This window comes from Rhinopithecus roxellana, chromosome 9 (genome assembly GCF_007565055.1).
Source record: "Rhinopithecus roxellana isolate Shanxi Qingling chromosome 9, ASM756505v1, whole genome shotgun sequence".
NCBI classification, from domain to species: domain Eukaryota; kingdom Metazoa; phylum Chordata; class Mammalia; order Primates; family Cercopithecidae; genus Rhinopithecus; species Rhinopithecus roxellana.
This window is the reverse complement of record NC_044557.1, coordinates 129,621,996-129,646,448: the sequence shown is the minus strand read 5'-3', so window position 1 is coordinate 129,646,448 and position 24,453 is coordinate 129,621,996. Positions and strand designations below refer to the sequence as shown.

At 35.5% G+C, this 24,453-nt stretch overlaps 1 protein-coding gene across 1 annotated transcript in view; it reads right to left on the bottom strand.

Moving 5' to 3' along the window:
- Positions 1 to 24,453, bottom strand: part of EYA1 (EYA transcriptional coactivator and phosphatase 1) — a 159,072-nt gene that overhangs the window by 96,584 nt on the left and 38,035 nt on the right. Inside the window, exons 6-8 of the mRNA XM_010360872.2 lie at positions 24,202 to 24,339; positions 6,117 to 6,199; positions 5,523 to 5,709 (exon numbers count right to left, since the gene is read on the bottom strand). Of these exons, the coding sequence (XP_010359174.1) occupies positions 5,523 to 5,709; positions 6,117 to 6,199; positions 24,202 to 24,339 (408 nt within the window). The remainder of the gene's footprint in view (positions 1 to 5,522; positions 5,710 to 6,116; positions 6,200 to 24,201; positions 24,340 to 24,453) is intronic.

The window sequence follows — 24,453 nt, the reverse complement described above, 5'->3', positions numbered from 1 at the left end:
ACAATTCTATTTCCACAAATTAGACAAAATTAGATGAAATGGACCAATTCCTTGAAAGACAGTCTACCCAAACTCACAGAAGGAAAAATAGATAATATGAATAGGCCTGTACCTATTAAAGAAATTGAGTCAACAATTAGTCTTTCAAAACAGAAAGCACTAGTCCAGGATGGTTTCCCTGGTAAATTCCATCAAAATACTTAAGAAAAAAATTGATTCCAATTCTCTCCAATCTGTTCCAGAAAACAGAAGCAGAGGGAACATTTTGCAACTTCATCAGTGAGGCCAGCGTTACCCTAATACTGAAACAAGATAAAGGCATTACAAGATGTGAAAACTAGAACAGTATTTCTCATGAACATAAATGCAAAGATCCTCAACAAAATATTAGGAAACTGAATCCAATAATGTATAAAAATTGTATGTCATGACCAAGTAGGATTAATCCAAGATATATAAGGCTGGTTCAACATTTGAAAATTAACGTAATCTATCACATCAATGGGCTAATGAAGAAAAATCATATGATCAAATCATCAGATGCATAAAAAGCATTTGACAAAGTCCAATACCCATTCAAAATAAGAAAAACTCTCAGTAATCTAGGAAAGAGGAGAGAGCTTCCTAAAGTTGACAAAGAACACCAAAAAACAACTTACAGCTAACATCATACTTAATGGTGAGAAACTAGACTGTCTCCTTTCTAAGATAAGGAACAAAGCAAAGATGTCTCCTCTACCACTCCTGTTCAACATTGTACTAGAAGTCCTTACTGATACAGTAAGAAAATAAAAGGTATACAAATTGGGAAGGAAGAAATACAATTGTCTTTATTCACAATAAAACATGATTGTCCATGTAGAAAATACTTTTAAAAATCAACAAATATTCACCCCCAAAACCAAACAACTCCTGAAACCAATGAGGAAGATTGCAGGATATAACATAATAGATAAAAGTGAAATGCTTCTCTATATAACAGCAATGAGCAGTTGGAATTTGAAATTAAAAACACACCACTATTTCCATCAACACTAGAAAGGGAAAGAGACAGAAAGAGAGAGAGAGAGACAGAGAGACAGAGACAGAGAGAGAAATACTTAGGTGTAACTCTAAAAATTATACATAAACTTTATATGAGAAAAACTATAAAAGAAATCAAATAAGATATAAGTAAATGGAGAGATATTCCATGCACATGGATAGATTCAATATTGTCAAGACATCAGTTTGTCCCAATTTGATCTATAAATTCAATGTGATTCCAGCCAAAATCCCAGAAATTTATTTTGTGGATACTCACAAATTGATTCTAAAGATTACATGGAGAGAAAAAAGACTCAGAATAGCCAACACAATGCTGAAGGAGAAGAAAAAAGTTGAAAGACAGACACTGACTTTAGGACTTACTATAAAGCTATAGTTATCAAGACAGAGTGGTATTGGTGAAAAAATAGACAAATAGATCAATGGAACAGAAGAGAGAGCCCTGAAATAGCCCCACTTAAATACAGTCAAGTGATCTTTGACAAAGCAGCAAAGGCAACACAATGGAGAAAAGACAGTTTTTCAAAAATTAATTTGGAACCACTGCACATCCATATGCAAAAATGAATCCAGACCCTGACCTTATATTTTCACAAAAATGAATTCAAAATGTATCAGAGACCTAAATGTAAAATGCAAAATTATGAAACTTCTACATAGTAACACAGGAGAAAAATCTAAATAGCCTTGGTTTTGGCAATAAGTTTTTAGATACGGGGGCAAAGGCATAATCCATGAGGGAAAAACTGATAAACTGGATGATTAAAATTAAAAACTTCTCTGCAAAAGACACTGCTAAGAGAAAAGAAAATCCACAGACTGGGAGAAAATATTTGCAAAACACCTATCTGATAAAAGATGTGTATCAAAATAAACAAAGAACTCCTAAAACCCAACAATAAGTAAACAACCTGTTTAAGAAGTGGGCAAAATATCTGAACAGACACCTCACCAAAAAAGACATACAGGTGGCAAATAAGCATGTGAAAAGATGCTTCACATCATATGTCATTAGGAAACAAAACAACAAGATAGCACTACTCCTCAATTAGAATGGCCAAAATCTACAACATGACAACACCAAATTATGGCAAGAATATGGAGCAACAGGAACTCTCATTCATTGCTGATGAGAACACAAAATAGTAGAGCCACTTTGAAAGATGATTTGGAAGTTTCTTCCAAAGCTAAACGTGGTGCTGCCATATGATCCAGCAATCACACTCCTAGGTATTTACCCACAGGAGTTGAAAACTTATATCTATTCAAAAACTGCACACAGATGTTTATAGCAACTTCATGAATAATGGCCCAAAACTCAAAGCAACCAAGATGTCCTTTAATTGGGGGTAAGGGGTGATTGGCATGGCTAGTTGAAGAGTAGGCATGGGTTTTTTTTAATACAATAAACAAATTAAAATCTCATTGAGTGACTAGAAAACATCTATATTTCTCAAGGTAGACAGATTCTAACATTTGTGCAGATGACATGAATTTTTAAATTAAGATAGTGAAGAAAGAGCTAACAAATTCATTTTTTAAAAAATGAATGTAAAGGCACTGTTTTTAGTTTTTAAAATAGAGTAAAATTTTGGAAGCTTTCAGATTCAAGTTATATTATTTTTAATGCATTAAAATATCCATCCAAAGGGTAATACAGCTTTGAATATTTCATTATAAATATTTGAAAATAATTTTTGAACTCAAAATTCATGAGGAATTACATGTTTACAGGTAACACTGCATATCATCACAGACTTAAAAAGTAACTTTTAAAAGGCATAAAAAAACCCCACAAATGAGTCCTTACATGTTTGCCCTGAAAAATCCTTACAAATTATCTTTATATGTCCATTGTGACATAATAATTCAACCAACAATGCAGGAACAGAAATCATGAAGCATGAGAGAAATATCACATATACCTAGATTTGATCCTACTGCACAATATCATGAAATTGAAAGGCAGAAACTAGGCATACATAAGATAAGAAAATGATTAGAGTCTAACTCTCCAGTATTATAAAATACTGACTTTAAGCCCAATAAACTAAAAGAAAAAAAAAAAGACGCAAAATTATTCCAACAAAAAGAGACATTCATTATTTTAATGATGTAAAAAATTCTACCTCAAAACAGAAATTGTTTTTAATAAATCATTTCTAAATCCTTTAGTTTAATAAATTCTTCTGTTTTATGTACTTTACCATCAAAACTTCCTTTTCATCAAGAATAGTGAGTCTATTATTTTATATATGACTACTAAGAAAGACAAGTTAATGCCAAAAAACAGGCTGAATTTGTGGTCTTATCACAAATTAAAGAATGAAAACAAAATACCCAGACTAGATCTTCCTTGAATTTTTTAAGAAAATCATTTTTTTTCAACGTGGAAACTCAGTGAACTTTCCAATTCTAATTATGCAACACAAGAAAGGCTAATCCAGACATATTCGCTTTAGTTGGAAGAGGTATGTATAAGAAATCTGAAAAGTATTATTTTTTCCTCGGTTCAACTCATTCTTATTCTTTTCCCATAAAATAATGAAATTAAAATAAGTACCTAAAACACTAAGCACTTTTACTTTTACAATACAAACTAAAATACATCATTCACTCTTAAAACCATGGACAGATTTTGAAATTAGAATTTTTCATTGTTTTCCATGTGGCCTGGCTTTGAACTCCACCATCCCCACTCTTTAACATAGCATCCCTTTAAGGAAAAAAACTCACTTAGAACAATGTCTGGTTTCAGAGACAAACACTTATATCTGACCAGGTAGCCTTTTCAAAAAAGCTCTAACCAACCTTAATTTAAGAAACACAATTAAGTCTTCACCAGTTTATTTATAATGTAGTCTTCACAACCAAAATGTCATAAATTAAATAAAATTATTCTGCAGTCTCCTTTTCTCATTCTATGACTCTCTAGACCCTAAAAGAGGTTTGCTACATCTCATTCACATAACGATTCTCATTTCAAAACTCCTTTTAGTTCTCAGGAAGCTTGAATGACACAGGTGGTTCAAATGAAAAGACAACATCTCCCTAAAGTTGCGACAAACCATTACCTTTCCTCATAATGCTTATATGAAGTTTATGTAAGTAGAGAAAATTCTATAAAAACTCCTACAATAAATTCAATGCATTCTACAATAAAATTTATCTTCAGTGTGATTGTACAGATGTGAAATCTCATTAAAGGAAGGGAGAGACATGTATACTCGGTTCTATGAACACTGTATATACACATGTAAAGTGAATGAGGAATATAGTATCAACTTAGTTTTTGGAAAATAAAGACACATGGAATACAATTATCAAAGACAAAAATATTTAAAGTTAAAATGTGCAGCAGAAATAATGAGCATGAGAAGTTAACTGAAAGACAAGAATGATGAAACTTTAGAATAAAGCAATGTCTGAATACTTTTTTAAAAGGGAAAAAACCTGGAACATGAAAAATTTGGAAGATTTTTAGGGGAGCAATCACCCATTAATATTTAAAATATAATTCTATAGTCAAAAATTACATTAGCATTTATGACACAGAACTCTTTTTCATGATTTAGTATAACCTAGAATGAATACTCTGATTATAACATCAGAGAGGGAATTTTTTCATTGTTAAGACCATTTTAACCTGACTTGTAGCAACAGAGTGGGCTTTAGCTCTGGAAACAGGCAAGGGGAAGAAAACTTTGACTGTTTGAGGATAACAGCTTAGTTTGCAATCCATGAAAGGTATGATTACATCTTTAAAAAGTTAAGGTAAGGAGGTGAGAAGTATATAAAAGTATAGGAAATGTTAAGTAAAGACCAATTCAGGAAATTAAGCAGACACCATTAAGAGTTCAAGAAAGAAAGAATCAATGAGGGGAAGAGGTATCAAAGACATCATGTAGGATGATTTCCACACGGTGAGGCTGGCATTTGAAAGAGACCAGCAAGGATTGTGCAGAAGTATAACAAATGCCCACACTCATGACACATCGTCATGAAATTCACAGTGGGCCACATGTGGGAAAGCAGAGGCTCACTTTTGATTGTTTTTCAAACTATCAGCAAGATATTACTTTGATGAAAAACATTAAATATTGAATAATGATAAAGGCTAAATTCTAGGCATTGCCGTTTCATGCTCAATATGTGGTGCCAATGAATTATAGTTATAGCTAAGTATTTATAGTTATGCATCTCAAAAACGACACACATCTTAAAGATTGAGTATATTTACAAATAAAATCTCTATTTCATGTGCTTTTGATGTTTATATACTTTATTTTAAAATTTCAAGCAAATAAAAAAAGTAAATAAAAATGAATGCCACAGTCATGCTGCTTGACTTATATTTAGTCCTTGCCAAAAGCTGCCAAAATCGTGCAACCACTGCATGAATATATGACTGTAGAAAAATGCATTAAAACCATTGAAAATATCACCTGCAGGACTAATAATATTCACATAATTACCTGCTGTGGGATCTGTAACTGCTTGGCTGGTGATGCCAGATGGTGGTTCTTGAAGCTGGTAAGTGGCATTGGTGGATGGTGTTGTTGGGCTGGTGTTGCTGCTGGTCATATAATGTGCTGGATACGGTGAGCTGTTATAATACTGTGCATACTGACCCTGGCCAAAACTGGGGTAAGACGGATAGTCCTACCAAATCAAACCACACAAGAATTGTCTGTCAAAATACTGCTGCTTATCTCTTACATATCAAAGTGTAACTGTATGTTTGGGTTTCTGAGGCTTTTCTGAATTCACACAGGGGGACATACAAGTACACATTAACTAAAGAGCCCAGACTTGAAAACAAATTTTATGTAAGATTATATATATTCTTCTTATTTTTGCTCTTCTATGATGCAATACTAGGTAAAATTAAACCAATCTGAAAACCAAACAACTCACCACAAAAGACTGCTAAAATGAATTTTAAAAGAAAACTGCTAAAAGCCTTAGGAAAACTCTCACTTATAATATAAACAGATCTTTATTTATATAAGAAAATCATGTTGTATTTAAAGATATATTTCAGAAGTTAAACTGGCTTTTTAAATTACCTGCTGTGAACTATTAAATCCAGAGGAATTTGTGAGTGAATTATTTCCTGTATATAATCCTGATGATGTTGTAAAACTGCTACCTAAAACAAAATGAAAAGAAATATGGTTACATCAGGCTATGTGGAATAATGTGGGTTCAGGAAAACAGCATTTAGATAAGGCAGAATTGGCATTTGGGTTTATCTTCAACACTGGAATCCGTTGTCACGTCTAAAATGTAGTTTTCTTAACATAGTTGATGTTTTTACTACAAAATTAAAAAACAAAGAGGTTTCAATTTCCAAGGATGTTAGTAACTCATATAGACTAAGGACAAAATTATACATTTGTGTAAAAATATTAGACACTGAACTTTTCAATTTGCAAAACACAGCCAAGATTTTTCATGTATTTATATTAATTTCACATAATGTAAAATGATGGGGTGAGATTAGATGATCTTTAAGGTTCTTGCAAGCTCAAAAACTATGATACTACTTCCAAGAATTTAAAATGCTTCAGACTTGTATTATATGGTCATTAAAATGGCATACCGAAAAAGCCATTTCATTTCACAGAAGAATGAATGGCAGCACTTGATAAATTTGAAACAACAAAGATGAAAGAGGAATATGATTAATGTTTTATCTATTACACGTGCTGTCAAGATAATGTTCTGTTGAATGTCCACATTGTTAAACAATGAATAGTAGGCACTGTGTAAGATACAACACGAGGGCAAAGCTGAGTTCCCTCTTTCACGTGATTTACTATTTTGTTATTAAGCTATGCAAAACAATAATATGTTACCACTGATAATCATATTGGCAAAGATTTTTTTAAGAAGATAAGATCAGAGATTGGGAAATACATAAAAAATGGCATTCATATAATGCAAAATGGGAATTTACATAGGCACAATCTTTCTGTTTGGCTATTTGGCTTATGATTGAGAAATTCTGTATGCCATTTAACCCAGCAATTTTATGTCAGGCATTTACTCTAAGAAAAAAAAATTATAGATTTATACAAAGAGATAGCAAAGATGTTCTTCAGTGTTGCTTCTAATAAAAAAACCTAGGGAAGCAGCCCCAAGTCCTTAACAGGTATTATTCAGAAAATGGAATACTATGAAGCTGTTAAAATGGTGTAATAATGATGTTTAATGACATGAAAAAAATTTTTGTATTATTTTGTGAAAGTAAAAACTAAAATAACAAAAAGTATTTTTGATAATCTCATTTAAAATATTTTTTAAAGCATAACAATTTTTCTAAAAGCACAAAATTCTTAGAAATGCTATCTCTGAAGGAGTTGATGTATGGTTACATAGCATTCATTAAGCCAATGTACATTTTTAAGTTTTCTACTCGGAACCTATGTTGCTTCTATAATTAGAAATAAAAGTCATTTTTTAAAAAGTTACAGTTTTATGGCAAATGAGTGGTAAAGACCATAAACGTGTTGGCAGTTCAAGAAGGAATTTCTTCAACGTGAACTCACTATTCAGATGGCTTCAGGTATAAAATGTGGTAGTATATGCCAATTATTTACTTGCTACTGAACATTTAAGTATTGGCTTAAGAGTCAGAAAACAGTTTTCAGTTCATCATTTATGAGCTGTTTGGATTTTGGACAAGTCTCCTAGCCACTCTAAAACATAATTTCCTTATCTGCAAAAACTCTACTTTGCAGTGTTCCCAACAGATCAGATGAGGTAATGTTTTGGAAAGCATAATGGACACTCTACAATATCACATAAATGTTAGGCACATTATGGTTTATTGCAGCAAGCACTTCTAAAATTTTCTATTTATGTATCTTTTCCCTCTTTTTACTTTCCCAAATTAGATAAATATGACTTAATCTCTTTACATATCTAAAATTCAATTCCTATTTACTTATCAAGCATCTATGAACTTTAAAAAGCTTGAGCCAAGAATTATTTTTATTAAGAACGGAATCTGTTTCCTAAAATAGTGTCAAATTTAGTTATCATACAGACTCTATTTGAGGTTTCTTCATTTGCACATTTCAGGAATATCAATTGTTCAAAGTTCCCAGAACACCTATCTTAGACAGGCAGAGAGCTCTCACAGTGCTGGTAGCCACCACAATTAGCTATCAATAGACAGACTTCACACATTCACGTTCATTTGCATGTGGTAATCACATACAGGGGAAACATGTATCCAATGCCAGGCTCACGGTGACAATTACATGGGGCTAAAAGGATGACTAAGACATAGTCTCAGACCTCGCAGGGCTTATCAGACTATCAGTTTTGTTTTTTTTTTTTAAACATTGTCTCTTATGGGTATATGACTCACTCTTTATGTACATATGAGTGAACAATTTATTATTGATATTATATATAAAGCAAACTTACATGGGATGAACATTTAAAAATGCCTTGTAAAAGAAATTTTAAATTACTTTTGGATAAAGGTGTGGATATCAATGGTTTTTAAAAAAACTTTAGCTATTATATGCATTTAAGAGGAAAAATTACCTTGGGTTATGATCCGTTACTTTCATTTAAACTATACGATTTTAGGTTATGACTTGCTATTTTCATTTAAATGACACCTTTTTGAGCAATAAATACTGACCTCAATAATCCCTATCCACCAAGAAAATGAATAAGATATAGAAAATACATTTTTAAAATGGATGTTTTCATTCCATAAGTTATCCCCCAAAATGAAGTAGGAAAGACCATGGAGGCTATATTGGCACACACAGGCCATGAGGGTCTGACCAAGTAAATCACAGTTCGGTACTCCAAATGGCACCCAAGTGACTTTCCAGACTAAATGCTACTTCCAAGACTGTGCATTAGCTGGAATTCAACATAAGTTATACTCATTTGCTGGCTGACTGCAGGCTGAGATTCCATTCCATTTAGTATGCCGAAACAGGAGTTTAATGGCACCCCAGTGGCTTTGGAGACTTAATGCAACTTCCAAAAGGATCTTACTTTAGGGAGAGGTGTACATACTAGAGAATCAGGCTCAGGCAATATTAATTTTTCACCACCAGAATAAAGTTCGCAGGGCCACTCCACCTGCCTTCACATAGGACTTAGGCAAACAGAGCTGCTAACTCAGACCAGGCCACAGCAGGGGACTTCTGCAACAGCCTCTTCTACTGGTTTCTTTACCCATCTTTGGGTACTGTCCAGCCCATTTTCTGCAAAGTCAGTAGACTCTCTAATGTGCATGACTGACCTTGTCACTCCCCTGCTTAAAAAAGTAACCTTTAATGGCTCCCTGTTGCCCTTAGGATAATATTCAAACTGCTTACTAGGGTTTATGTATTAGGCCTTAGCTGGTCTAAACCCAGTTTATCTTTAGAACTTCTTTGGTCTTTTCCCAGCAACTATGACTCCAATGCATCCGGGCATACATTCTAGCCTAATCCTAGTAAACCAACATGCAGGCTTTCTAATGTTACTCCTTACAGCTCCTAATTCCTGCTTTCAAATCCAGGTTAACTTCGATTGCACTTCACAATTCAGCAGAATTTGAAACCCCCTTTCTCAGAAAAGCCTCCCTGAATCCCCATTCTCTCCTTTTTCCCTCTAAACCTGGGTTGCTGAATCAATCCATCTATCATCTGTCCATCTCCATGATATATGTATCAATCTCTCTGATGTACATACGTTTGATTGATACATGTATATACATATACACACATGACTTACTAATCAGTATTTTAAGCCAAGTACTAATTGACCTGTAAACTAACAAATACTAATTATATCTAAACTAACTAGTCCTTCCCCTATATGACAGGATAACAACAAAAAACTTTGACTTTCCTATAAAAAATTGGATATTTACACCTAACCCATACAAATATCCCCAGAATGCAAAATATAATAACCATACTAGAGGTGTACTTACTAGAGAATCAGGCTCAGCCAATATTAATTTTTCACCACCAGACTCAAGTTTGTAGGGCCGCTCCACCTGCCTTCACATAGGACTTAGGGTCTGACCAAGTAAATCACAGTTCGGTACTCCAAATGGCACCCAAGTGACTTTCCAGACTAAATGCTACTTCCAAGACTGGAACATACAAATATCCCCAGAGTGCAAAATATAATAACAATAAAAGAGAAAATACCCACTGAGTACTCTCTGTATGTTAGGAAGTAGGCTCGCCCACATATGCTTCATCTATACTACACAACAACTTGGTACTACAGGGTCTATGATCATTCCCATTTTGCAGATAAGGAAACAGAGGGTCAGGTTACAGTAACAGCTTCCAAGGAATGAAGGTTGAAACACAAACACAGATCTGTCTGGTTTTAAGGTCTATACAATGTTCTCTTGCCTCCTCTTGCTCGAGTTTATATTGTATAATGGGAAGTTCTGAAATACACTAGTTTTCCCAGGCATTATTTTATCAAATAATTATATTAAAATAATTTATATTTATTATATTTTATAATCACAGGGATTATTTTATAATTACATTAAAAAGTGTTTGAAGCAAAATAGAAGTGACAAAAACAAATAATAACACTTAAAAATTTTTGAGTGCTTACATTGAGCCAGGACCAAATAAAGCATTTTGCCTATTAGAGCTCACTGATTCCTCACAACCACCCCAGGAGGTAGATGCTATTACATCCCATGTTACAGATGAAGAAACTGCCCGCAGTAATAAGCAAGTGTGGCAGAGCTGGGATTCAGTCCCAGCCACCTGGCTCCAGAGCTGAAGCTCTTAATCTCTGTAGTAAATTGCATCTCAGAATGGCAAGGTTTTTGTCTGTGAGTTATTTCTCTTTTTTTATGACCATTTCCAAAATATGCCTGACAAACTGCCTCAGAGTCATTAGCAAGTGCTTGTTCTACCTAAGCAAATACCTGGGCCTCCCTTCAAACACAGAAATCAGTCTCACTGAGGCAGAAGGACTAGGGTATAATCTGAAAATCCGTGTGTTTACCAAACACCTGTAAGTGTCTGATTTTTAGTACCAATTCAGTAGGTGTTTCAGTAATTGCTTCAACAATATGTAACCAGTATAACCTTTCTTCTTACACTAAGAAAGTAATCATACTCTTCAAGCATTCAAAGCTGAAGCTTCTCAGAGCCTATCTGTGTGGGGTATTTCTGGTTCTTGAGCTGAGCTAAAGATCATCTGGAATAAGGGGTTCCACTTTGATAACGAATTCAATAGAGACTTCAGTGCCAACACTACCAGATGGATTTCACTGAAATTTAGAACACCACAAAGCAAAGGCAAAATAGCAATGCTCATGCTCCCCAGAAAGCTTCAGTGTATGGGCTGCTAGACTCACATACAGGCCTAGCAAAAGAGGCACATTTGTGTAGAAGGCTGTCATACATCAGGCTTGAACCTGGATGCTAGAGAGAGACAGGACAAGACATGATCAGAATAAAACAGACTTCCTTCCCTTAAGATCAATCCACTGAGAGTTTCTGTTGGATTTACAAGGGTCTTCACTTACCAACTTTCAGTCACAGAATTATTTGTAAAGTTTGGGATTCTTTAATCAAAATAATATAGAAGTATTTTCTTTTCTAGAAACAAATGACTTTACATTAAAAGACACCTCCAGATAAATAAAATAGAGCAGCTACATCCTATGATGAAAGGTTTTACATCACATTATATCATGAAAATTCCTCAAAGTAGAAAGAATTCCCATTATGACCCATTATTTCTCAATCAATAAGTATGGCAGAGATTGCTTCATGTGAAGCTTCAATAATTCTCGGTAAGAGTTTGGAGTGGGAGTGGGGATACCTTCTTACTCATTGGTTAAAAGGAAAAACTTACCTAGTTAAATAACTATTGGCCAATATGGTGAAACCCTGTCTCTACTAAAAATACAAAAAGTAGCCGGATGTGTAATCTCAGCTACTTAGGAGGCTGAGGCAGGAGAATTGCTTGAACCCAGGAGGCTGAAGTTTCAGTGAGCTGAGATCACGCCATTGTGCTCCAGCCTGGGTGACAAGAGTGAAACTCTATCTCAAAGATAAATAAATAAATAATAAAAAGATTGTGAACAATCATAGCTATGGTTATTTTTTTTGACATGGAGGGGAGACACTCATTTCCACAAGAGGAAACTGGAAAATTTTTCCCTTCACAACATCTCTTAAGATACAGCATCATTTGTCCTTCCACTGCTCTCTTTTAAAGTTGATTATTTGTATATTCCAAGTGGGAAGATAATTTATCTCTAATCACAAAACACACACACACACAGTTTTTCAAGTTAGTTTCATCAACAGCATCTACTGGCATTCTTTATAGGTACAACTCTAGAGGTTGTTGTGATCCAAAAGAAGTGGGCATCATGAATCTATCCCTTGAAGAAAGTTAGAAAATCCTACACACTCATGAAGACGACGCAAAGAACATCAGCTTGCATCACCCACTCAGGTGTCACAGCTCTCACTGTGTTACTTACTTAGGTGCCACAGCCCTGCTAGGGAGGTGCTCAGCAAAATGACATGAAGACACCTGCCTGGTTAGACTGGTAAGGAAAGCACATGCTTCCCCAAAAAGGGAACAAGTGTACTCACTCCTGTCATAGGGCGAGAATAAACTCTCCAAAGAAGATTAGAGAATAGAAAGGTTATGGGAAGTTGGGTGAGAAGTGTGGCTGAGCGTGGTTGATGGAAGTTTCTTGATCATTTAAGAAAAACAGCCCAAGAAAAGAAATGGCATTCTTTAATGGCAAAATGCAAGAATCTGAATGTCCAACAAAATCATTAGTATACTGGGACCAAAGAAATGTTACGATTCTGAATTGCTGGGGATGAGGGAAAAGCTAGAGTACCGTTACAAACGCAAGGACACAAATGTTTATCTGGGCCTGTAGATGCCACGTGGGGTCTGGGATGGGGGTGCTCAGGAGAAGAATATTCTAACCAGGCTGTTGCCTACAGCTCCCATGCACAGCTCACCATGGTACTTCAGGATGCGATCACTGTTATATCGGAAACTCACCTTGCTGAGTCTTGCTCCTCTTACTTAATACTTCGCTCCCTCACTCCACATTTTCCATCCTTCAAGCCCTCACCCAAGTCTCATCTGTTCAATAAGCTTTCCCTGACTGTTACTCTTTGTACGGAATTTATCTTCTGGAAACCTGATCTCATTATTAATTGATACCATGTAATTGCCCTCTTCGTTAGACCAGTACTAAGCAAGTTCCCCTTAGTCTTGTTTTCATTCTGACCATAAGTTCCTTAAGCTCATTTGCTATATTTATCCTGTCTGCCTCACATAGAGATGGATAAACCGTGTCTGACTCATGCCTTTGAAGGGCTTCATCTAGGCTCGAGTGGGAGCCAGAACTGAACTGTTGCTTAAGAATTTCAATCCAGGTGGGAAGTGACTAAAGGATTTAGTGAGAACACGATTGTCATAAAGCATTAAGTGTGGGGACAGCTGAGGACCTTTCCATAGATTTTTGTTGGTGGGGAGGGGGACAGTTTGGAAGAATGACTTTAAGAGAGAAAAGAAGGTCTCTCAACTTTATTTTTTCATCAGTTTAAAAAAAGTGAGTAGGGAAAGAAAAATAATAATAGAGCTTATTTCTCAGACTTTATCCGGAGGACTCTGATTTTTAACAGATTTTATCTGAACACTTTGCTAGGGTTATTTATTTTTTAGAGACAGTATCTCACTTTGTCACCCAGGCTGGAGTGCAGTGGCACAATCTTGGCTCACCACAACCTCCACTTCCCAGGTACAAGCGATTCTTGTGACTCAGGCATCCTGAGTAGCTGGGATTACAGGTGTGTCCTATCACATTCGGCTGACTGGTTTCTTTCAAGCTACATGATGTATAAAGGATTATCTTAGAAATCAGATTATAATAACTTTAGATTTAAATTATATAAAGAAAGTTAAATTCTGGACCCGTAAGCACCTTCTGAAAGGAGTTAAAATATTTTTGAATCCCCAGTAAATAGTCCAGCAGACTTTAAATCAAATAAAATTTTAAGTTGATTAAGTATTCATGGATTTTTACCTCATAAAATCTCACTTATTTGAGCTATGAATACCACTGGACCCCAGAGATGGTACAAGGACTTCACATCCACATACCATCAGGGCATGCAGACAGGATGTTAACCTTGTTCGTCCAGCTGTTAGGATCCTGACAGAACACCGACCCATGGTCCAGATTCTGCCCTCCTAAGAGGCTATTCACTCTCATAGCTCAGAGATTGGCATATCACAGGTATATTAATGAAAACAAGTCTTGCTTGTATAAGAAAAACTTCAAATTCAGAATGTAATAACATCCTATGGCTTTAGAGTACTTTTATAGTTCAATCTTTCCACATCCATTTTCTGAGGTTATTTTCAACATCATCATGTGAGGTGGCTGAGGGAGGGTCTTCATCTTCATTCAAAAAGTAGAGGATGCATAAGGTGACCATTATCTCTGGTGCCAGGTTATTGTTTTCTAATCTGTCATGCCAAATCTACCTTTTAGATTTCCTGAATCGGTAATGTTGAAAGCAAATTGGTATTAAGTGGTATTAATTTTTGGCTACATAAAAATCATAGACACACTAAGGGCAGAAATAATCATACCTAAGAAATTTAACAAATACATTTGGAATCAAATGATCCCATTTTTAAAGGACCTCTTCATTGTAACTGTTTTAGGATAGTAAATTTAAAAGTAAATTAAATAAAGTGTCCCAGGGACAATGTGTCACAAAGATTTTGCTTTGCTTTCTTCTTGTCAATGTTGGGTTCCTACAGAGAAAGAGTGGTGGCCCTGTCAACCATAACAAACAAGAAACAGTCTTGCTTGAAGATCCTGTATGGGACGTGCAGTTCTATAAGTGCTAAGCAATTTTAATTTTAAAACAAATCCATCCCTCAAAACTTCTCTTAATACATCTTCACTACCTCTTCGTAGTTAACAGCACACCCTGTGTCTATTTAAACGTTACTTAAAATATTAAATTAAAGTTTTGTGTATGATTTAACCTGGATAATACGGCCCAGCTATAACTTCAAAAAGCTTTTTTTTTTTTTTTTCCAAGAAAAAAAAAAAAAAGGAGTAACAAGTAGGTCAAAGGTCTACTTCACAGAGAACAAGGACTCACATTAAAAACCAGAATCCCAGCCAACATAAGAATGCTGGAACCTGCTGGGGCCTGTCTGTACTTGCCATGTTTTAGAGCATTTTCTAGCACTTACTGGGCAAGCAGGATGCTGTTTGTCCCTCGTGTATTTTCACAGAAGTCCATTTGCTTTCCATCTCTGGCCTCTTTGCCATGGGCTATGTCCATCATCAAGCGCGATCTATGTGGCAGAAGTTAGTGCAGCTCCCTGGGGAAAAGCTTTCGAAGGCCAGATGGGCTATTTAAAATCAGAATTTTTTCCCTTTCCTTAGAAGATAGATTTTAAATGACCAAGTTTTCCTTTATCCCAGTAATAGTTTTTATTTCCAAATAGAACTTTTAACACAGGTTATAAAGACTGCAAAGCCTTTACATTTACCTGTCTTGATATATTTCTATACAATTTTAACTAAAAACAACTCATGAAGAAAACAATACTGGTATGGGTCACTAATTATTGCTGTGCCTAGATTTCCAGATATTTTTATCCAATTTTTAACACCTGAAATATACAAGTTGCCAAAAGAAGTGAAACAAAGTATTACTTATAAAATCAATTTAAGCAAAAAAAAAAAAAAAAAATTCTAGAACATAAAATGCCAAGAACTAAAAAATAAATATGAGAAGAGTGGCAAAGCAATTAAGGGGCAATTTGGCACATCAGTGCAAGCTTCAAAAGCTATTCTTCAATTTCACTTTATGCCAGAAAGTGCAAATCTCAAATGCTTTATCACAGATTGTTTAAGTTTAATGTATATTTTCCTAAAACCACTATCTTTTAAAGTAAAAATACATTTTCTATACATAATTAAAAATTTTTAAAGTATAACAGCAGATTTAGTTAAGCAATTTTTAGATTCTAAATGACTAATAAACTGAAAAGGTTCAGGCATACATTTGAAAAGCTACAGAGAGGCAGATCAAAGGAAACAAGGGTGATGTTACCGGATCATTCCCACTTCATAATGAGGCAGGGATGCATGAGGTGTGATGGTGGCAGAGCTGTGTCTCTTCCACGTACCCTTTAACAAACCTTTGACTGATTTATTGTCTTTCCTTACTAGTTTGAACCCCAATCTCTTTAGCAGAACAAACAACATTATATACAAAGAGGGAGTGAGAATTTGTGTTATTTTCTTCTCTACGTGAGAGCAATAAAGCCTAAAGGAAAATAAACAAAGCAGGGTTTCCAGGGCCCTCTGGGTTTAGTACATGTACATCTGTGCAGACCCTTCGATCTATCATGGCAGATCCTGACACCTTCCCTGGTGTAGGATGATGGGAGTGTCCTATACCATTATTGATATTCTAGGACAATAAAACACTCAGAAAGGCATTCTATACCACCATTGTGATGATCTGTGATGTCTCCAACCAGCTCTATCTATGAGTATTAACACAAGGAAAGATGGCATTAAACATACAATGACAATAAATTAACTGAAACGTCTTATTTATGTTTTATATATTGTTAAGTTCAGAGGTGCATGTGCAGGTTTGTTATGTAAACTTGTGTCATGGAGGTTTGGTGTACAGATTATTTCATCACCCAGGTATTAAGCCACATTAGTTATTTTTCCTGATCCCCTCTTTCTTCCCATCCTTCGCTCTCTGACAGGTCCCAGTGTGTGCTATTCCCCTCTATATGTCCATATGTTCTCATTATTTAGCTCCCACTTACAGGTGAGAACATATGGTATCTGGTTTTCTGTTCCTGTGTCAGTTTGCTAAGGATAACGGCCTCCAGCTCCATTCACGTTCCTGCAAAGGACATGACCTCATTCTTTTTTTACAGTTGCATAGTTTTCCATGGTGTATACGCACCACATTTTCTTTATCCAGTTTACCATTGATGGGCATTTAGGTTGATTCCATGTCTTTGTCTTTACTCTTGCAAATGGTGAATTAACTGAATTTTTATTATGCTACATTCCAAATTCATTTCCCCAAATGAAGCAAATCAGAGTTTTTTATGAACCTTAATTTCTAACATTCATTGTGACATAGACCTCCCCACTTCTAACAAACATTTGTATATTTTAGACATAATACTAGATACTGGAGATTAAAATATGATTAAAGATGTTCATTACCTTTAATAGTCTAGAATCACTAGAACTAAGCTATTATGGAAAGCTGGGTTTTCCACAGAGCTGAGGATTAACCAGTTAAGTAACAACTTAATTTTAATGGTTTTGTTTTGTAGGTGTGTGAAAATCTTCTGCAAGTGAACTCTACACTTCCTTACCTCAGTCACATTGCTAAACAAAATTTTGTTTTCCTCATATGATTGGGCACCACCATTATAAAGATAGTTCAATGTTTTCTGTATTAGATGGAACCATAAATCTATATTGTATGTGGAGTTAAATGGATGGTGACGATAGGTGCAGACCTTGCACTTTTAAAGGTTTGATTTCAAGTTAGTTGTTTCTTTTACATAAAAGGAGAATAAAGATTATTTGTGACACACTGGGGAGATATTCTGTGAAAGCAATCAGAGGCCAAAGTTGCTTCTGCTAAGCAGTGTTCTTGCCTTTCACGCATGCGTGCACACACGCACAAACTCACACACGACACCCAGTTGCACTCTTGTGGCCAGTGCCCTTTGATTGGTAAGCAGCAGTAAGAACATATTTTTTGCAGAACTGACCCAAGGGTCTCCAGGCACACTCTGTCCATCCACACCCACCCATTCAGCTAACTCATCTGCATCAGCTTTGTCAATGGTGTGTGAAGAAAAACCTCCTCAGACCATTCCAAAACTTCTTCCAGAAACACCAAAGCTAACACTGTGGAACAGGAAAATGTCAAAAATGAATAAGCAAAGATTTCACCTCCTCAGGTTGAACCCTACAATTGTTTATGAGGAAGAACACTTTCATTCTCAGCTGAACTTAAGTTTCTAATTTTTTAGTGGTGCACAAAAGAAAAATTAAAGCAGGAATAGAATTTACAGTGCTCTTGCGGCAAAGGTGAAAACAATCAGATTTCCCAATCACTGAGGTTTTATTTCATGGAATTTTAGTGTTAGAGCATGCATGACGAATTAGTTTAAAATGACATGTGTCAGATTCACAGAAGCCTGCTTGGCAGGACAGAAGCATTGAAAGTTGGAGCTGAAAGGGTGATTCCAGAAGGATCACTTGGAGCAAATGAGGGCACCAAGTAAGGCTGGCCCAGTTTCCAAGGCTTGACAGTGGCAAAATGGCCATAAATTGCCAAATCTGCCCTTTAAAGGCTGTACAAGTGTTAAGCACTGACAGTGCTCAGAAATGAGTTTTCTAGGAAGTTTTTTTTTTAGAGCTTCATGAGTTGGTGTTTGACTAGTTATATAACTAAGTATGTAATGCAATGCTCTAGTTCTAACGATCAAGCCTGTCTTTCAGAAAATTTAAAGACCAAGCAACTACATTTTGGCTTTTTGTAGTTTTCTTTAAAAGCCACTCCTGCAAACTCTGTAATTTAGGTGTATGTACAACCACAAGGTTTGACAGTTCTAAGTCATTCTCTGTTTTGAGTAGCCATTCTTGATTAACTGTTGATATTATACAAACTAAATTACTAATTTTATGCGTTCTTTAGCATTTTCAGGTTCTCATTCATTCATTCATTCATTCATTCATTTTTTGGAAATAGAGTCTCACTCCGTTGCCCAGGCTGGAGTGCAGTGGCACAATCTTGTCTCACTGAACCTCATGGTCCCAAGATTCTCTTACCTCAGCCCCCAGAGTAGCTAGGATTACAGCCACGTGACATTATACCTGGCTAATTTTTGTACTTTTAGTAGAGACGGGGTTTTGCCATGTTGGCCAGGCTAGTCTCAAACTCCTGATTTCAGGTGATCTGCCCACCTCAGCCTCCTGAAGTGCCACCGGTGTTTTTTTTGTTTTTGTTTTTTTTTGAGACAGAGCCTCACTCTGTTGCCCAGGCTGGAGTGCAGTGGCATGATCTCGGCTCACTGCAAGCTCTGCCTCCCAGGTTCATGCCATTCTCCTGCCTCAGCCTCCTGAGTAGCTGGTGCTACAGGTGCCCACCACCATGCCCGGCTAATTTTTTGTATTTTTAGTAGAGACGAGGTTTCACCGTGTTAGGGAGGATGGTCTTGATTTCCTGACCTCGTGATCCACCTGCCTCAGTCTCCCAAAGTGCTGGGATTACAGGCATGAGCCACCGCGCCCGGCCAGGTTCTTATCTTTTTAAAGTCACTGTTTAGAGTTATGTAAAGATTAAATAAGATGTCACAAGGGAAATAACTAGGTTACTCCTTGGCATATAAAAAGTAAACAATAAATGTCAATTGTTGTTTTATTTTGTTGTATGGGCACTAGTGTTTTCCATCTCTACATAGCACAGCTTATCACCTTCCCATCTTCTTCCCTAATTTTCTGAACTAAACAATTTGATGCTTCAGTGACTGTTGGAGACCTCTTTCTCCACGCATTCTTAGCAGTCAAAGCAGAGATGTGACTGCAGGACCTCTCATGACCAAGAAGGACTTGGTTGATGACTCCCTCTCTCCCACCCCTGCAGAGCTGAGTTTATTTTTTGCCAGTGGCTCTTCCTTGCTTCCTCACTCTCACTTTCCAAGACCCCATTCACTACTGTCACCATACAGCTTTTCCTCTCTTCTGATTTTCTTCTTCATTTTGTTTCTCCCCCACTTTTTTTGGGATCATGTACAAAAAGCTTGACCTTTGTTGAGAGTAAGTTTCCTTCCATGCCAGCATATTAATTACATCTGGTTCCTTTTTTGCTATGCTTATTTGGTTATTGGTTTCTTGAAGTTCTCTTTCATGGCTAAAATATATTTTGTTATATATGTTATTATAATTATTAAAATTTTAATTACATTTTGTGTATTGTGGGGGGGAAGAGAAGCAGCATTTAGGTAATGCTACCTAATCTGGAACTACTCCAGAAAGCTGGACCATAATAATAATAACGAAAATAATAGTAACCAGTCACCACTGCAATGAGAGCAGTAAAATTGACAACAATCATTTGAGTTCTTACTCTGTACCATAGGTTGGTCAGAGTGATTTACAGACAATCTCAACGACATCTCACAACACTATTGTGGGAGATCTTATGCCCATATTCCAGATAAGGAAACAGATGTGAAGGAGTCAAGTCACATGCTGAAGGCCCACAGAAAGCAAAGGTGGAACTGCTGACAGCCAGTCTTACTCCAGAACCCATACTGCTAACCAGGGAGGCAGATTTCACTATACCTTTACTCCAGTCTTTCTAAGTTTGATAGAACCAAAGAGGTGATCATCATAAATTTTATTTAAATTAATCAGCAAAACACTTAGAGGAAGCATACACGTCACACTTCAGTTTTGGGGGCTACTGGAATATTTCCCCTGGGCTACTAGAATAGTTCTTCTACCATTGTAAAATTCTGATATTAAATTCGAACAGCTAAATCTCTGAATAACTAGTCATCATACCTTATATTTTAAAAGTTGAAAAGATTTCCCGGAAATAAAGCTAGGCAAAAATATCCCCCATGTTGCCAAAATATATTCTCATCCAGGATTCAAATACATTTTAATAGCTATAAGATGAAATCGATATAAGCAAAAAAAAAAATCACTGTTATTCATTAAGGATTAAAAGAACTGAAGGAATTTTGAAAATAATTTTAGACGTTGTAGAAATTACTATGTTAAAAAACATGTATTGAAAAGACACTCAAAGGTCAACAGATTCCCACAACTAGGTGGCCAAAATCATTGAATAATGGTGAAGCAGTATTCATACTGCATTTAATATTTAAGAACTACATATTAATCACAATTAAGTACCCAAATCTGGCCATATACATTCTGTAGCTAATTATATAGCATTATCCATCATCATTTTGGCAAGTTAATTTTCAAATTAATAGTATATTATCATCTGGCTTAATATGTGGAAGTCATATTACAGGTTGAATATCCCTTATCTGGAATGCTTGGGAGCAGAAATGTTTTGGATTTTGAATTTTTTCAAATTTTGGAATATTTGCATTATATACTGGTTGAGCATTCCTAACCCAGAAATCTGAAATCCAAAATGCTCCTATAAGCATTTTCTTTGAGCATCATGTGAGTGCTCAAAAAGTTTTAAATTTTGAATCATTTTCGATTTCAGATTTTTCGATTAGGAATACTCAACCTATATATCCGACAGTCTAAAACTGAATATCATTATAAAAATAGTCATGTGAAATAATACCTCAGTCATGGGAAATGGGTCCCAATGTCCCACTGGAAAAGCCATTCAACTAAGGGATGTACAAAAACACACAAAAGGTTTTAATGCAATATCCAGTAAGCCCAGATGATAATAAATCTGTGGATAGAAAAGCAATGCCTTATTTGGTGCTATCCATGTCCTTATTTCTTTTAAAAAATAGTTTTATTTTCTTCCAAATTCATTTCCTTTTCTACTCATTCATTTCCCCCTTTTTATGCACTATACTCTAATGGCTGGTTTTGAATTGTTTCTGCTGCATAAGTTTTGATCTGGGAGAGGAGCAAGATAAAAGTAACTCTCAAGCACAACATTTCTCAAACTATCTGAGGTCCAGGATCGGTTTTTTCCTCCAGTCCTCCACAGACCGATAACTGAGCAAAACACAAAGTAATGTACTTCTAAAAGAAAAAAAATGTTTCTCTAAAAAAAGAGAGAGTACGAGTCTCATTTAAAAAACAGTATTTGATTCAATAAACATAAAACTTATTATTGACTGACTATGAAAGTTTCTAGATGCTAACTCTCAGTTTCTGTACTTAGCTTTTGGTGGACATGTAATGGCAAGGCTGTGGATGGGCACAGGCCCAGAACCATACAATTCTGTAGCTCTGCTCTGGGCAGGGCACTTCACTTGCCTCTTTCCCACTTTTAAGATCCACTTCTCCTCAAGGAGACCTGTATATCACAGGCACCCTGGTAGACACTGGGACCCCTCCAGCACTCTTTATTTTCCTGATATCTCCTGGAAGAATCTGCAATTGTATAATTTAGTTGGTTGCTTGTCTACTGTCTCTCTCTTTGGCAAGAATGAAAGCTCTGTGAGCAAACAGACCTTGTCTGCCTTATGATCCATTTCTTTACTAGAGCCCAGGACTGTTAAATTCATTAATAAAGTCTTTCCATCACTTTTTGTTCTTTATATTCCTTTACTCAATTGATATTCAGCATGTGTAGAACAGTTCTTTTCCAAGGCTGCATAAAAGTTTTGGAATCAGGCACATAATATCCTTCTACCAATAAATGCTATCTGTTATAAAAGTTTTTATTTTGTAATCACTGAATATGTCAAAACTTTGTAGTTCAGGCCTTTTGAATCAAATGCAAAATCAAATATGAAAAGGTTAATGGATCTTGTCCCCTAACATTGTAGTTTGCTATACAGGAAAATAGACTCTTAAAAATGATAAATTGAAAAAAAATATATATATATCATTCTTAAGGAAACATTAATAAAACATTTAAAAAGGCTGAGATCTTTAATGTGAAAAATAATAAAATAAACATGACTGCCACTGAAGAGAAGAAAAAATGTTTTATGTTTTTTCTAAATTTGTATAAAACTAAATCTTGTATCTACCAAAATGACACTTTTTTCAAAGAAAGGTATTATCAAATGTGTACACTTGAATACACAGCACTTCCTTGTGTAAATGTATAGGAAATCCTTAAAGGAGCATAAAACAATTTATGTAGAAATTCTATACTTAAACTTATTCAAAGGAAATAATTAAAGGTGTGTAGATAAGACATGCATAGCATTGCTCTAAATGTCAAATAATAGGGAATTAGTTAAATAAGACATACCTATTTAATTCCATGTAGCCATTAAAAGGATACCATAGAACAGAACTTATTGATGTGAAAAGATGATTAAAATGTACTTGTTGCTAAAAACAGCAGGTTGCAATACTGTATTATATAATAATGGGCCCATACTGTATATCTAGATAAACATATAATGATAGTAATAAATGTATGAGACATAGACTATATTTTTGCTTCTCTGTATTTTATAATTTGTCTGCAATAAACAAATATTATTAATGCAATGGAGAATAAGATAAAATATATAAAAACAACAACAACTATAAAAATAACCCCTTCAATCAAAAAGAGATAATCAGGGATTTGATTCAACTATGGCTTGGCACTATTAGGAGGCCGAATATGATTCATTGAACTGAACTGTAGTAAAGACAAGATATTAGGAAAATGTTTAAATTATGCGAGAACTATTCTCAAGCACTTTAAAGATCTATTTGCAAGATAACAAATGTGCTACTTTTAAGTAATGTCTATGCATTCTTGAGACCAGCTTTGACAATGACAATTGTCATTCCATTTGACTTGTACTTACACTATGTCTTGCCTATAGTTTCAAAAACAGAACCCAGGGACTGATTCTTACAAGCATTTTCTTAAAGATTCACTGGGTGTCTGTAAATCTGATCAACTGGTCTTTGGGAGATCATTATTCAACACTTATCACATACTTTATTTCTGGAGCTATGACTGTCACTTCCCAAGCCTCACTTCATAATGAAAATAAAGAAAACAGCCCTTTGGAAAAGTTGGATGGTAATATCAAGTGAGTAAGTTTTTAGTATACACCGTATCACAACCTCCTACATGGCTGACTTTTGACTTTTTTATTTCTTTTATAACTGACAGAAGACACAAAGGCAAAAATGTCAACTTCACAAAAAACTTAGTGCTTTTTGGAAAGAATCTTAGAGATCATTCAGTCTAACCCCCGGTGTTACAATAGGCCTAGAAAATAGGTAAGTGACGAACCAAACCAGAAGCAGGTGTCCTGCCTCTAAGCCCAATCCAGTTGCCATCCTGATTTACTACTTACATGGAACATCAGATTCCACTTTAGAAGTTAACTATCAACCTACAGGGTTAAGAAAAATAGCAATGTGTGTATACAGACCTTGCATCTGGTAGCTGTATGGTGCCTGTCCAGGTTGAGGGGTACTGAAGCTTGTGCCATAGCTGAGAAATCCTGTCTGTCCAGGCGACTGAGACTGTGACAATCCACCTTCAGTCTTGATGCCTGCCCACAATGCACCTAAATCAGTTAGTGATAGCTTATCTATCTGTTCATTTTCAAAAGCTGGTAAATATACAAAAACATACACTTCCACAACCGTTTAACTACAAACGCTTCCCCAATCTTATCTCA